At 35.2% G+C, this 15,567-nt stretch overlaps 1 protein-coding gene across 4 annotated transcripts in view; it reads left to right on the top strand.

The window, feature by feature from the left end:
- Positions 1-15,567, top strand: part of NBEA (neurobeachin) — a gene marked incomplete at both ends in the record, with an annotated part of 526,482 nt that overhangs the window by 173,110 nt on the left and 337,805 nt on the right. For 3 of the 4 annotated variants that reach the window (XM_080613295.1, XM_080613292.1, XM_080613293.1), the window contains 4 exons: positions 239-1,258; positions 5,404-5,621; positions 6,883-7,036; positions 13,652-13,675. In XM_080613295.1, coding sequence (XP_080469421.1) covers positions 239-1,258; positions 5,404-5,621; positions 6,883-7,036; positions 13,652-13,675 — 1,416 coding nt within the window. The remainder of the gene's footprint in view (positions 1-238; positions 1,259-5,403; positions 5,622-6,882; positions 7,037-13,651; positions 13,676-15,567) is intronic. The other variant, XM_080613294.1, reaches the window with a different exon arrangement.

Genomic DNA, 15,567 nt, shown 5'->3' with positions numbered 1-15,567 from the left:
TTTATTGTGGCAGCCCCCGCAAAGGGACTAGCAATATCCTAAGAGATGTAAAGTGATTTAGTGCCATCTTGTGGCTGTCTTCACACATATCAAGATGTCATTTTTTGTCATCGTTGTAGGTCCTTTGCTGTGAAACAGTTTGTAGTCTGTCTATAATGTATGTTAAGATTCTTGTTAGGTTTTGTCCAAGTTCATGTAGCATCTCTTCATCCACATAATCTTTTCTTTTCTTTTTAAGGTCACATATGAAGCTCACAAGGAGTATCTAGCAAAAATGTATGAAGAGTATCAAAGACAAGAGGAAGAAAACATAAAAAAGGGGAAGAAGGGGAATGTGAGCACCATCTCAGGTCTTTCCTCTCAGACAACAGGAGCGAAAGGTGGAATGGAAATTCGAGAGATAGAAGACCTTTCACAAAGTCAAAGTCCAGAAAGTGAAACAGATTACCCTGTCAGTACAGATACGAGGGACTTGCTCATGGCTACAAAGGTATCTGATGATGTGCTTGGAAGTGCTGAGAGACCAGGAGGAGGAGTTCATGTGGAAGTTCATGACCTTTTAGTTGATATAAAAGCTGAAAAGGTAGAAGCTACTGAAGTAAAACTTGATGATATGGATTTATCACCAGAGACACTAGTAACTGGAGAAAATGGTGCACTTGTAGAAGTCGAATCTCTTCTAGACAATGTATATAGTGCTGCTGTTGAGAAGCTCCAAAACAATGTTCATGGAAGTGTGGGTATCATTAAGAAGAATGAGGAAAAAGATAATGGACCATTAATAACTTTGGCTGATGAGAAAGATGAACCTTCTACTAACAGTACCTCATTTCTCTTTGATAAAATACCTAGTCAAGAGGAAAAACTTCTACCTGAACTTTCAAGCAATCACATTTCTATTCCAAATGTGCAAGAGACACAGATGCATCTTGGTGTAAATGATGATTTGGGATTGCTTGCACATATGACGGGTAGTGTAGATATAACGTGTTCTTCAAGTATAATAGAGGACAAGGAGTTTAAGATTCACACAACTTCAGATGGAATGAGTAGCATTTGTGAGAGGGAGCTGGCTTCATCATCTAAAGGATTAGAATATGCTGAAATGACTGCCACAACTCTTGAGACAGAATCTTCTGGTAGCAAAACTGTACCTAGTGTTGATGCAGGAAGTATAATATCAGATACAGAAAGATCTGATGATGGTAAGGAAGCAGGAAAGGAGATACGGAAGATCCAGACAACTACCACAACCCAGGTAAGTTTCAAGGGCTGTAGCTGTTTATGTGTCTGATACAATCACTGTTTGTTGCTGCTGGATAAATTGAAAGGTGTTTGAAGTATATTCCTTGAATTATATGAAAGGTGTCCATCCTCCAAGCCTATTTTCAAGTCTTTCATGTCTATATAGGAAATACATATTGCATCTGTGGATTCTTTAGTTTAAAAAAAACTCAGCTAAGAGAATCTCTCACCATCTATTTTCCTTAGTTCTACTGGGCAGATTAACTGATACTCCTAGAATTCTGCTTTAGACTTTCTTGTTACTATGTCTTAAGATTAGAAGTATCTATATTTTACTGCGAAATATACATTGAAGTGGCTTTTTTTACTCTTGCTGTACCTTTTTCAGAGTGTAGTCTTGCAGCACTTTAGTACACCATCTTTCTTCTTCTGCAGGAATGCTGGCATAAATAATCTCCGTATTTGATTCTAACACAAGAAAAGGCATAGTTTAGGGATAATGAAAGAAAAAGCGCAACTTGATTTCCAGAGGAGAGATGATTAATATAAGAAATATCTCTTCCTTTTTGGAGATCCTTTCTTGTCTGCGTCTCCCTCTGAAAAAATCTGAGAAATTAGAGATTTTGTGAGAGCCATAGCATTATATAAAGTAGGAAGGCCAATTCAGAAGGCTAGTATTTGAATGAATTTTTTCTCTGTATGCACAGCAAGGTACAGGATCACTTTGAACTTTCAAAGCACAGGATTAATTCCCCCACTGGAATTATTTAGAAACCATAGCACATAATCAAAGATTGTTTAAAGGGTATTATCAGGTAAATGAATTGACTACCTTCAAGATTTTGCTAGCCGACTGTATGTCCCGTAGGTATCCCAGAATTTATCTTCTAGGATTTTGAAGTCAAGCAGACTTCCTTAAACTATGGAAGAAGAGCCAAACAAAAACTGCAAAAACTGCTCTGCCCGTTACTGTGTAGTGTGTACCAAATTGTCTCAAGAATTTCAGAGATACACTCATGTGAAGTAAAAGCACATCATCTGATGAAAGAACACAGTTCAGCCTGCTTTGTTCTTCAGGGAGATAATACTTTCAGAAAAACTCCATGTTGTGGTTTAAGCCCAGGCCGTAAATTAGAACCATGCAGTCTACTTCCCCCCCACCACCACCTTTCTTCCCTCTGCTCCTGTAGGGACGGGGAGGAGAATCAAAAGAATGCAACTCCCACGGGTTGAGATAAGAACAGTTTAATAACTAAGGTATAACACAAACCACTACTGCTACCACCAATAATAATGATAAAGGAAATAACAAGGAAGAGAATACAACCGCTCACTGACCGGTACCTCGCCCCCACCCTCAGTTCTACATCCTGGGCGTGACGTGCTGTGGTATGGAATACCTCTTTGGCTAGTTTGGATCAGGTGTCCTGCCCCTGCTTCCTCCCAGCTTCTCCTCCTCCCTGGCAGAGCATGAGGCTCACAAAGTCCTTGGTCAGGGTAAACATTCTGACCAGCAACTGAAAACATCGGCTTTATCAGTATTATTCCCAGGCCGAAAGTCAAAACCACAGCGCAGCACCAGCTACTAAGAAGAAGAAAAACTGACTGCTGCTGCTGAACCCAGGACACTCCACTGAACAGACAATCTATTTAAACAAGGGTTTCTAAAGCAGATCCTTTCCCTTTAAAAAAAAAAAAAAAAAAAACAAACAACAAAACAATTAAAAGCCTGGTTACTCAGACCAGTGGGTTCTGACATACAGAGAGAACACTCTCTTCTAAGTCTCTCTCCTATAGCAATAACCTCCTTTTGAAGAGAAAAGGAGATTAAGCTCTTGCATTTGCTGGAAAGGTGTAAGAAAAGTTTGGTGTTCTCTTATAAGTATTCTGTCAAAACTATGAGAATCCTTCTAACATCAGTGATGGACTATCAAGCATTATGTAGGGTTCTTTATAATTTGAAGTATTATGTGTAATAAAGAACAAGCTTTCAATAGGAATAGTGTATCTATTACTTTCAGTTCCCAAACATCTTATTTTACATCTTAAAATTAGGACTGTTAATACCGTGGAAATGGATAAATGAAATGAATGAAGGATAGCAAGAAAAAGGAGCAGTCAGTTTTTATTCTGAAATGTGGAATTTTGTTTAAAAAATAGAAGACAATTGAAATGTTAGTGTTCATTTGCTATGTAGATGTATGCACCCATAAGCAGTGAATTTGTATGATAAATCTTGAGTGGAAAAGATAATCTGTCTTTGTACCTAGCTAGTGTAGAAAATTCTGTCAGTGTGACTTTGGGACTTTTTTGTTCATTAACCTCTTTTCTTGATGAATTTCACCCATAACACTTGAATTATAAAAATTAAAAAAGGAAAGAAAAAGATTAAAATATTATTAAATAAAACATAAATAAAACATTATTGTTTTCATGAGTGAATAGTAATGTTAATTTTAACATGTTTACAGTGGAGTCACAGGTTGGATTTTGATTGCAGCATGTGGGAACTCCCACAATAGATTTGTCATGAGGTCGCGAGACCACTGAGAAAACTGAAAATTACTTAAAGACCGGCCACCCAAGTGTAGATAGTTGGGTTTCATGATGGTTTATGCAATGCACATCAAAACCCATTTTTGCAAATACAGTATTCTTGACTAAATTAAAACTCTTCTGTTATGGTACTATTACTGCTGCAGACTTGACAGCTACCTGTAGTTGTACTCAAAAAAAGAACAATTGACATATGAATGGAGTTGCTAACCTCAAATTTTATAATACCGGATCTACAATCAGCTCCCCACCTTATCAGTAAGAAGTAAGCTGTCTTTTGTCAAAAAGGACTGAAAGGAAGCAGCAAATTGCACAGCAGAGATAGGAGCTCCTACTTACTTCTAAGAAGAATTAATGCCTTTATCATTAGTAGACCATATATTTAGGACTATAAAATCAACTCTTTCTTATGGTCCCAACTAGGAAAGACTGAAAATAGAATTGAAGGCACTATGCAGAATATTTATACAAGTCTGAAAAATAAAAAAAGAAAAACTTAAAGATAACTTTAAAGAAAAACAGAAAATGAAAGCCACAGTACCAGTTTTGATCCCAATAGGTCAGATCGAGTGAAGGAAACCTGCTCTGCTCTCAGAATGCTGGTTGCAGAAGGTCAAAATCAGACTAAAGATCTAAGAAGCTTTTCCTTTTTGCTTTTAAATGTCCAGATTTTAAACAGTATGCTGAGATCAGAAAATGAATATGTGAGCAAATGTGAGCTATATTTTTTTTTATTTTGCCAGTATTAAACTAATCTAAAGTAACTTAAAATAATTTCAAGGATCAGACATTATATTTCTTCCTTTCAGAGATGTTGCACATTATAAGTAATTTTGTTGTTATGAATATTTGCTTCAAGTTCAGTCAAAACATTTGTTCTTTACTTCTTTTTCCTTCATGTTATTCTCCATCATAGCAGTGTGTGTACACATAATACGCGTGTCTTTTACTTTTGTCTTTTATCACCAACTGGAAACAGTCAAGACTATGTGAGTATTGAAGGGGAATGAAATTCACATCTACCATCAGTGAAGAGGATCTTAAGATTGTCCTGAGAATCCATAAAGCTGTTAACCAGTTAGCAACGTGGAACAAAATTGGCAAAATGAGATTTGGGAGGCTAAATTTGATTCCCTAATGATCCTGCTGAAAAGACCATATTAAAAAATCGGTTTGGAAAACAAGGAACTTTTGAAAAGTACACACATTCCTTGAAGCCATCAGTGTGTAGTTTTGATTCAGATATTCAAAGAAAAGTGTGTTATTAGCACAAAAGAATAGTTATTTCCTGAAAGCAAAGTCTTGAAACTGCTGACCTTGTACATGCTGCATTTGGTCTTTTTTGTAATACTTCCAGTGAAAAATCTGAGTGTAAAACACTGATGTATAGCTGAAAAGAAGGCCAGCCATAGCCCCTAAGTGCTGGTTTACTTTAATTGGAACAGCTCTTTTACTGAAGGATACTTCCTTCTTTGAAATATCAATATCGCCTTTAGTTTGTGCTTGATTCCAGTTCTAGCCCATCCTTTGTCAAATTCTATGATCCATTCAAGAACACTTTACAAAAAGTTAACATGGTTTTTAAACTTCTTGTTGATGTAGGCAGTACAGGGTCGATCTGTTACCCAGCAAGACCGGGATTTACGTGTTGACTTGGGATTTCGAGGAATGCCAATGACGGAAGAGCAGCGACGACAGTTTAGTCCAGGGCCACGCACAACTATGTTTCGTATTCCAGAATTTAAATGGTCTCCTATGCACCAGCGACTCTTGACAGACTTGCTTTTTGCACTAGAAACAGATGTACATGTTTGGAGAAGGTAGGTGGTTGCTTCTTCTTTAACTCCTTGGTGTTTCTATTAATAAGGGAAAATAAGATGTGTCGTAGAGAGGGTGTAGAGTGGGAAGGGAAAGAGTTGGTGTTAAGTGAAACGCTCTTCTATATCTTGTATTTTCTCTTTTCACCCGTTCTCAGCCTATAACTGCTGTATTTCACAGGTAACAATTTCTGTTTTCTTGAAGGATTGTATAAGTCATACATACCTAACTAAAATGAACTACTCTTTCAGCCTGTTTAGCGTGAGAATCTGCTACTTCTGCATTCTTTTTGTACACTTCAACAGAGATACTCAATAACTTACTGTTATCAGAACCCTTAGGTATAATAGATACTATCTAATCTGATTTCCAGGAAAGAATAGTTCATTTTCAGTAAACTTGAGCATAATTCTATCCAAGGACCAATTTATATTGCATTTAATTTCCAGTTTGGTGAACTGTTCTGTGATAGTTGCTAAGAAATAGAGAATTCTGTAATTTGGTTTTGGCCAAATATGTGGGGTTTATACTTTGTGTTCAGGTAATGCTTGAAGATTAAAATTCAGTTTGTCTATTTTCAATTAAAGCCTTTAATTTTTGTTTACTGGCTGGCAACAATGTTGTTTTGGGAAAAGAATACACTTGCAGACTGAGTGTTACTTAATATTTTCACGCAGTGTTTTGTATTTTGGGGGGAGTAACTGGTTCATGGGACAATTTCTCACCAATTAGGAGTTGCTGAGATTTCATCTAATCTTGTTGGCATCTGTGGCTTGCAAAGGAATTGCTAATGCTAAATTTAATATTAGTTAATAAAGTTAATAATAGATCAAGGTATCGCCAAATTATCAAGTTTCTCCTGTAAAACACTATGAGATGTTCTCATTAGGAGTTACCAAGGGTACTTCAAATGGCACCCTGAACTGTTAATTCTAATTAATAATTTTCACACTGAAAAATACCAACACCACTGCTTTCAGCAGAACTGCCTGTAAAGTGAAGTACTGGTTGATGGGAATAAAAGATTATGAGCTGTTGTTCTCAACTGGGTATCTGAAACAAATCCTGGTGTGAAAATATATTGCAGTCAATTTGTTCATTAAGCTAGTCCTGTTCATATTTTTAGACCATTTATGTGCAAAGTTTTGTAGACCATATTTTTTCTTGATCTCAAAGAAACATTCGGGTCTGCTTTCAAAAAATGAATTTATCTGAACTTTTATTCTAACTCTTTTTAATTTGTTCTTTCTTCTGTTCTTGCAGTCACTCCACAAAGTCTGTGATGGACTTTGTCAATAGCAATGAAAATATTATTTTTGTACACAACACAATACACCTCATTTCCCAGATGGTAGACAATATTATTATTGCTTGTGGAGGAATTTTACCGTTGCTGTCAGCAGCCACATCCCCAACTGTAAGTACAATATTTCCACCTAGTGGTCATATTAGAAATTGTTGTTAATAATACAAACCATAATTTGCAGCTGACTTTTCTTATTTAGGGACTCGTGTCGCCTCTCTGCTAATTCCTTCAAAAAAAATTACATTTGTAATTGAAAATGTTACGCTCTGATATATATTTTGCATTTGCAATATTATAATTTTGTTAGAGAAGTAGTACTAAGAATAATATTTCATAGGAATTTAATATTTTGTTTGAAAGAGAAGAACATTAGGATCATGGTCATGAATCATGACTACTCTAACAAAATCACATGCTTTATGATGGCTAGTCATTGATATTGATATTAATAAATCTGTTTTGCATGGCCACCATTTATTTGCATGCCAGATGTTACTGGAAGCCATCCCCTCACTACTCTCTTTACTTCTTCCTTCAGTAGATACTGAAAATTTTTTCATGGGTTTGGTTTTTTTTTTTAAATCCTGCATTGAAATAGGCTGATATTTTTATCCACTCCAATGTTCTTAGTAAGTTGTAAGTTCTTAGGTGAACGTAGTTCAGGTAGACAGAGTAGCCTAACAGAGTGCTTCATGAAAAAAGGAGAAATGTTTTGTAAATATGGCATTATTGTCAATAGTAATTATACTATTTGAATGTGACGTCTTGTCTGGGCATATAATATCTGTAACTCTTTAACACTACATATTTTATCTTGAGCATCCCATAAGCATCTGCAGTTAATATTGATCTTTGAAATGGGAGAAAAGAAGGCCCAGAAGGGACAGAGAGACTCCTCTGAAGTAATGTGGCTAGTAGGCACTGGAAGCTACAAATGTAGCTTGGTAGTAGAAGCTCAATACCTTGTTCTAGCCATTCAGCAAATAAGATTACTTTACCTCTACTATTACTTCTAGTTAGCTAGTGCAAAAAAAAAAAAAAAAAAAAAGTTTGCATGGTATTATTTGAAAGGTATGAATGTGTGGACTAGCAGTTGGCTAAACATTGATACGACTTTCAGTCAGGCAATTAATGGTAAAATAATGTGTCTACTATTTTCACTATGTTAAGTGGGAAAATGTTTGCTGTAAGCAAGAACGCAAGACTCATGGGAATGACTTTAGTTGTCTCTAGTCACAAGAATGATTTCAAGGTTGCTGAATAAAAGATTTTGCAAGTGCTTCACTGTAAATATTGACAAGTATAAGAGAGTGCACACCATTTCCCTCTATTTTGTTCTGGGTAATAAATATATATGTGTGTCTGTGTGTGCAGATAGATAGCTGATACAGCTTTCTAAATTACACATCTACTTGTTAAAGTGTTGTGTGTTAATACTGCATTGCAACAACAGCAATGATTTTCATGCATTGATACAGAAGACTACATTTTCAAATTCTTATATTATGCATGCATTTCTCCACTACATGGGGACTGTGTGTATTACTTAAATGCTTGATTTTGTCATCTGTTTAGGATAATAAAATAAAAATAGATTGTGAAATAAACTAATTCACTAAAAGATCAGTAGCTGGCTTCAAACTGAATTATTCCTACTCTGTGAAATTAAAAAAAAAAAAAAAAAAGGCTTATTTCTGTCCCAGATGTACAGATAGGGTGAAGTAATTGATAAAGTCACAGATTCCCTTCACCTGGAAATAACTGTTACCATTTAGATAGTGATTTCATAATCATTTCCACCTAGCAGAGAGCTTCTTCCCTCCCTTTCAGCTCCATTCCTGTTTCCATCATTGCCGATCCATAAACATTAGCAGGAAAGTGGGTTTATTAGTTGTTGCAGACACAAAGAGCTGAGCATGTCGTTCTTATTACAGAGGGTGCTGTCCCTGAATATTGTTCTGAATCGCAGTTATGAAGGGATCAGATGCTCTGTTGGGCATCAGACCACTTCTGAATATCCATCATATGATGAATGAAGCTTTGTACTGATTCTCAGACTTCTAATACTTTTGCATCCTTGAACTGCTATGGAGAAAGTGGATGGACTGCTGTTAGGAATATGTGTCTTCTCAGTCTTGAAAGGGCAAAGTAGTCCAGGGCTTACAATCACTTACAAGACTATCTCACTCTCTTTCTCAGAGCTACTAATTGGAAAAAAGGTCTGAAACTGGGAGATTTATATGATGTCTCACTGCGTAATTCATGGCAAGCCTTCTAGTGGCACTTTTCTATCAGAGCAACTCTCAAGAAAGGAAAGATCTAATATGCTTTCTCCCTTACTAATTCAAAGAATCACAGAATCATAGAATGTTTGAAGCTGGAAGGGGATTTCTGGAGGTCATCTGGTCCACCTCCCCTGCTCAGGAAGGGCCACCTACAACCAGTTGCCCAGTACTGTGTTCAGATGGCTTTTAAGTATCTCCAAAGACAGAGCCTCCACCACCTCCCTGTGCAATTTGTGCCAGTGCTTGGTCACCCTTACAGTGAAAAAGTGTTTCTTGTTCTTCAGATAGAACCTGCTGTGTTGTAATTAATTACATTCATGAATTGTTTCTTTCCACAAATCCAAATTTGGTATTGCAACTCATAAATCCCTTCCAGCATCAACTGTGCTGTGATTCTGTATGATTTTGTGATTCTGTAATCTAAACTGGGTACTGGTAGAAGTCCAGTCAAGTATTGTGCTATGCATATAAAAGCCAGCTGTTCACTATTTGCATAAGCTGCCTTGCTGGGTCGGCCCAATGGCCCATCTGGTTTAGCCTCCAACATTCTGCCTCCAACAGTGACTGTTTGCAGCTTACATCATAATACAAAACTCTGAGCAAGCATATTGATTGCTCTAGTGATACTTCATCTCAGCATTTAGGGTTTTAACAGCTAGAAAGGGTATCCAAGATATCATGTTTAATAACTACCAGGGAATTTATCCTTATAGACTTCATCTAACCTTTTTTGAAGTTACTTATGCTTTTAACATCCATAATACCATGTGGCACTGAGTCTGACAAAGTAATTATATAACCTTTGAAACACTTCTTTGGTTTTTTATGCCTGCTTAAATATATGAAGTTACTATGTGCCTTACCTTTTATGCTATAAAAGGAGTGGTTAATTTTATCTTCATTCATCTCCATATCATTTATGACTGTAAGCTTGAGTCGTATCTCCTGATGTGCCTGTATTAATCTGTAGAGTCTTAATCTTGTTTAGTCTCTGTCTTTGGAAGCTTCTGATCTTCCATTATCTCTCTTCTGTGGAGCTTTTCTGCAGTGTTGAAACCCTCACATTTTATAGGTCCTGTAGAATACATATGTTTAGTTTACCAAGTATGAGCTCATTTTACTTAATTTCTTCTTTTTTTTACGTTTATGAATGGTGACTCTAAAATGATAGAATCATAGAATGGTTGGAGTTGGAAAGGACCTGAAGATCATCTAGTTCCAAACCCTGCTGAAGGCCTTTTGGGCCCATATTGAAATCTTATAGCAGTAGTTCTTAATTGTTTCCTCCTAATGTGTATTTATGGTGTAGGACAGGTGTTTACATCTAATTCCAAAAATTAATTTACTTTTTGGTCTGGAATAATGAAATATGAGAGCAAAGCTATAGAAGAGACAATAAAGGTCATTCCAGCCTTTAATTTCAGTATGATAGAATGGGATGCAATTCAGGAAGAGATTATGGTAAATTTACATATCCACTTGGACTACTTACATGTGGACTAGATTTCTAGCCAATGGAGATCTACTCAATAGAAGCAAATGATTCAGCTGTTTCTGATGTACTAGATATCTAGTGACTGGCCAGCCAAATATCTATAGTGTTCACCAACTGCAATGATTGTTAACTTGGAGCTGAATCCAGCCTCTTTTTTGCAAGCTAGCTTATCTGTTTTCCAATGGAGAAGGTAACAGACAGAAACACATGGTTCTTGTATTAATGTCAGAGCCTTACCTAGGCACAGTTCCTTGACTTCAGTTTCTCAGTCCTGAGTTCAAGTAAGGCTTCATCCTGGGCTGCTCGTTCTTAAACAGTCCTAAATGTTTGTTACAAAACTCTCAACAACCTGCTATAGAGGTAGTTGCTGTTACATGTGTCCCATTGCCTTTCATTTTTTTAAAGGCATTTCACCGATTTTTCATTAGTAGAATAGATCCTGAATATTGGATGCTTGAATTAACTAAGGTTATATGCGGAAAAGAACTGAATTTAGCAAAATAACTTTCAGAGTATCAGAGGAGTTGCAGGGTTGTTTATTTAATTTTATTTTTCCAACACATTCTGTATTTTGTTCCCTCCTTTTCTGTAAAAAACAGTACTGTTGCAGTTTCTTTAAAAAGATGAATGTTAGGGGAATTTCCCATTTCAAAAAGACTTCTTCCTTTACATAGTTAGGATTTGGAGTGAAATGGCCATTCTTCTGGGCTGGGTGGAAGATTACTTCATAATCTCTTGTCTGCTGTAAAACAGGCAATCCTAATTACAGAATTTCCTCACTTTGAATCTTGTAATAAACATCTGCATTTTGCCTTGCTTTTTTTAATTTAGACTAGGATGGTCTGAACAATGCTGTGGACAGGAGCCTTTAAATTTGAATAGTAAAATGAAAGGGGAAAATGTATTAACTGTGAAAACAAACCATTCACAAATCTGTGAGTGACTTGAGTACAGTGAAGATTATATGATTGTATGAAGATTATATGATATTATATGAAGATTATATGTTTGTATGGAATACATGGGAAAATTTACTGTGATTCACACTGATCTATGTTTTAATATTTCCTTTGATTTCAATTCTATACTACCCCTGTCTCAGGATCTGTACATTTTTAAAGGGTTGTCAATTACATATATGAAACAATTTGAAATTAAAGCAAATATTAAGAAAAAAGATATAACCAGGTTTTTTTGGTTTACAGTATAAACTGGGATGTGTTCTGTGTTGATTTTGATGTCATATTATTAAATTGGGGATATTAGATAATTCTGCCAATATTATAGAGAGGACATTAAATGCAAAATCCTGGTTTCCTTTTTTGCTTTCGGTGGGGGAGGCCTTTGAGGCATGTTTTTTTAATTACAACTATAAGGAAGATATTTTTAAGACGGTGTGCAAGTGTGAAAAACACATATTTGGGAGCTGTTAGGAAAAAGGTTTGTGGAAGATGCTTTCTGTTAATAGTAGCTGGTTTTCAGATAAAGCACTTTGTGTACAAGCTAGGAATTTGAAGTAATTATTGCTTACTACAAGGATAGCAGATATGTCAAGGACTTGAGGATATTAAGGCAAAAGAAATTTGAGGAGTTACATATATGTGACAATTGAGAGTAAATTTCCAGACTCCTTGCACTTAGGGTTTTTTTCTGTTTGTTCTTTGAAGTCTATAATTCTGATTCTTACTTGGAGCATTTAAAACAGCAGCTCTCAAATTGTGATGTGAGGGCTGCTGGAGTTACATGAACAGCTGTCTGTAAAACTCAATTGAACATTTTAAAATGGCCTTATTTTAGTAATGTGGATTAAAAGCCATTATGTGATACATTTCTGTATGTCCTGTATATATTATTAGCATTATCGTGTTCTTGACTCATGTGATGTCAAAGGTGCTGTGTGATCTATAACAATTCCCAGAAACAGCAGTGGCCCACTGATGTAAGCCCTTTCAGCTAGTAATCAAGAGATAATAGCCACAGGTTAATTCTTAAGATGTATCCAGCTACAGAAGAGGAAGACACATTTAAAAATTGGTTGAATGTGGTATTTTCCATTCCAAAAAAAAAGCAGTTAGTTTCAGCTTGTTTTTCTTTCTGTTAGATTACATTTTCTCACTATTTAAATTACAAAACTACTGACATATTCTTGAAAATTCAGTTTCTTTCTCATTTTAAAATATAATTAGTGAAAACTTAAGAATTAGTTCCTAGCCCTTTGTGATAAGAAAGTCCTTCTACCTAAAACTAAAACAAAAATTTAAAACACCTGTTCAATTGCAAACAATGGAACTTGAAGACTGATTCAATCTCGGGGCTTAGTGAATCTTTCATTGTATTTCTGTGATTCAAAAGCATTCAGATATGCAGTATGATCTTGGTTTAGATTGAAGAAATTGCTCCCAAATATAATAATATATATAATGAGCTATCTTGTGTTGCTTTGAAGGAAGGAGCATTATGCATGAAGAACCAGTTTGCTTTTTGTGATTTATATTTTTTTTGTCAAAGCATTTTAAGCATATTTGTGTCCTCATACAAGGATTAACTACTTTATTACATTACATTTGAGTGGCTTGTTATAAAACACTCATTTTATTTCTATGTAATCAGTGAAAACATTACTTTGGTTTACATTGCTTCGTAAAATTGCTCTATGTACGATATAAAATATGTACATTGGTTTGGAAGAATCAGTGTTTACAGGAACTCCATAATAATACAAGATTTATAGTTTTCCTTGTGCATAGATATCTCTTAGAAGTCTTTGTTTTCAAATGTTCATGCTGAGCTGTAATGTTTTGCTGTTCTAATTATAAATCAAACAAATGTATAGTTCCAATATACTAATTTGTTTAAATTTTACATGGTATTTTTTGTTAACTTAAATAATTTTCTTTTTCTTTTATTGTTGTGATCTGTTGTCTGTTTTGTCTGTTGCATGTCCAGGGTTCTAAGGTTAGTATTGCTGCTGTAAGTTTCAGTTTTTTGGATTTTCAAAAATACCTTATTTTTGATCATCTAACATTTTGGCTTTTTAATTATTATTATTATTATTTTCTTATATAGTAGGATCTAAATAGGAATATATTGGGTGTAATCATTAACTTTTCTTCACCTGTGTCCCTTGAGTAACTTAATGCATTGCTAAGTATGATGCTTTCTGTTAGCTACAGACTGAATGTAGACAGGTCTGTGAGTTGAATTAAGTTATAAATGTGGTTGTCGATGGAAAAACTCTTTAGGCCCTGAATATGTTTATTATAGAGGAGACATGTTAAGCATGATCTTAAAGTATGAAATGGTGATTATGTATGAAATAGTTATGAAATGGTGATTGGTTCCGTTTTTAAAGAGTTTTTGAGCTACACCTATTTAAAATACTACTAATACCTGAAGGCAGCTTGGTAACAGTTGAGTTTGTTTAAAATGTTATTAGAATATCAACGTACTGTATTTAACAGGTAGAACTGATGGTAAGTTTTGCTGTAAAAAAACTTCCGGTCTTCCTTTTTGATTCCATGCAGCAGAATTCTAGGGAGATTTGGGGTGTCAAAAAAAAAAGAGGATTGGTTTGTTGTTGGGGTTTTTTTTTGAATTCAAAGGTTACAAAAATCTTGGTAAAATACACAAGTTTTATAAAAAAAATGAATTTATTATATAACTTACAAAAATTAAAAAAAAAAAGTCAGTATTTTGAGAAGGTTTAAGACTGTGATTGATATAATACAGTGGGAGCTCGAAAAATATCAACAGCAGGCAGTCAGCTGGCTGCTAGCAAGCCTGATGTTGTTTCTAGCATGAGTTCAAAGTTAAAGTTTCTATAACCACCTATGAGTTTTTCTAGCAGACTGTTATAGGTATAGATTTTTCAAATCTATTTTCTTTGGATGAGTGCTTTCAAAAATGATGTTATAAAAAAACAGCAACTGATTTTTCCAAAAATTAGGAACACAGTCCTCAGTAATCAGCAGACACCTGGCTAAAGAAGATAGATAGGCTGGAAATCATTCTTCTGAGCGTTGTCATCTTACCATTTTTCTGATATTATTGGGCAAATCAGACAGACGACAGCCCTTCCCAAATCACTCATGTAACCGACTTGTTAGATCCTAAGAGAAATTAAATGAAGTGGTATCTATCATGGTGGTGACACATGCCAAATTATATCCTTCATCTTTCAAAACAGTTGTTTCCTTAATAGTGTTTTGCACAGTTCACACTTTTATATGGAAAACATTCTAAAAAGTGACTCATGAGTGAGGATACTAATTTTTTTAAAAGTACGGAAGTAAGCCTTTTTTTTTTCTGTATTTCATTTTCTTTGGAAGGAAATGGCCTTAACAGCATGAAATATAATGTGGTTTTTTTCATAGATACTTCTAAGCAAATGAATTCAAATAAACATAATGAAAGTAATACTTTTCAAAGAGGCTGAACTCTGTGTTCAGAAAAGCCCTGTAATCTGAAATTTTGTGACAGTCAATAAGAATCAGCCATCTGTAAACAATTTTAAAACCAGTATTTAGGCATATAAATGTGGACACACTCAAGTACTAAATCCTGTTGTCAATTTTGCCTGCCTCCAGAGGTAAAAGTGTTTAAATAGGTATTTATTTTTTTAATTGAACTTACTGTTTCCTCATTTATCTGCACTGTTCGGTACCTGAATGCATTTGAAAACATGACTCAGGGCATCTAAGTATATTTTTTAAGAAAAACATAATCCCTTTTTAGATTTCAGAAATACGGACTTCATTCAGCATTTTTCTGTGGATTCCCATCAAGGAGAGTCCAACGCTAAATTAGGAAAGAAATGGCCTTTCTCTGGCAAACATGAGCTGCACATCCTATACCTTGTCACC

The sequence above is a fragment of the Psittacula echo genome, assembly GCF_963264785.1.
Source record: "Psittacula echo genome assembly, chromosome: 3".
Lineage (NCBI taxonomy): Eukaryota > Metazoa > Chordata > Aves > Psittaciformes > Psittacidae > Psittacula > Psittacula echo.
Note: the sequence above shows the minus strand (reverse complement) of the source record. Positions and strands in the feature narration are given on the sequence as shown.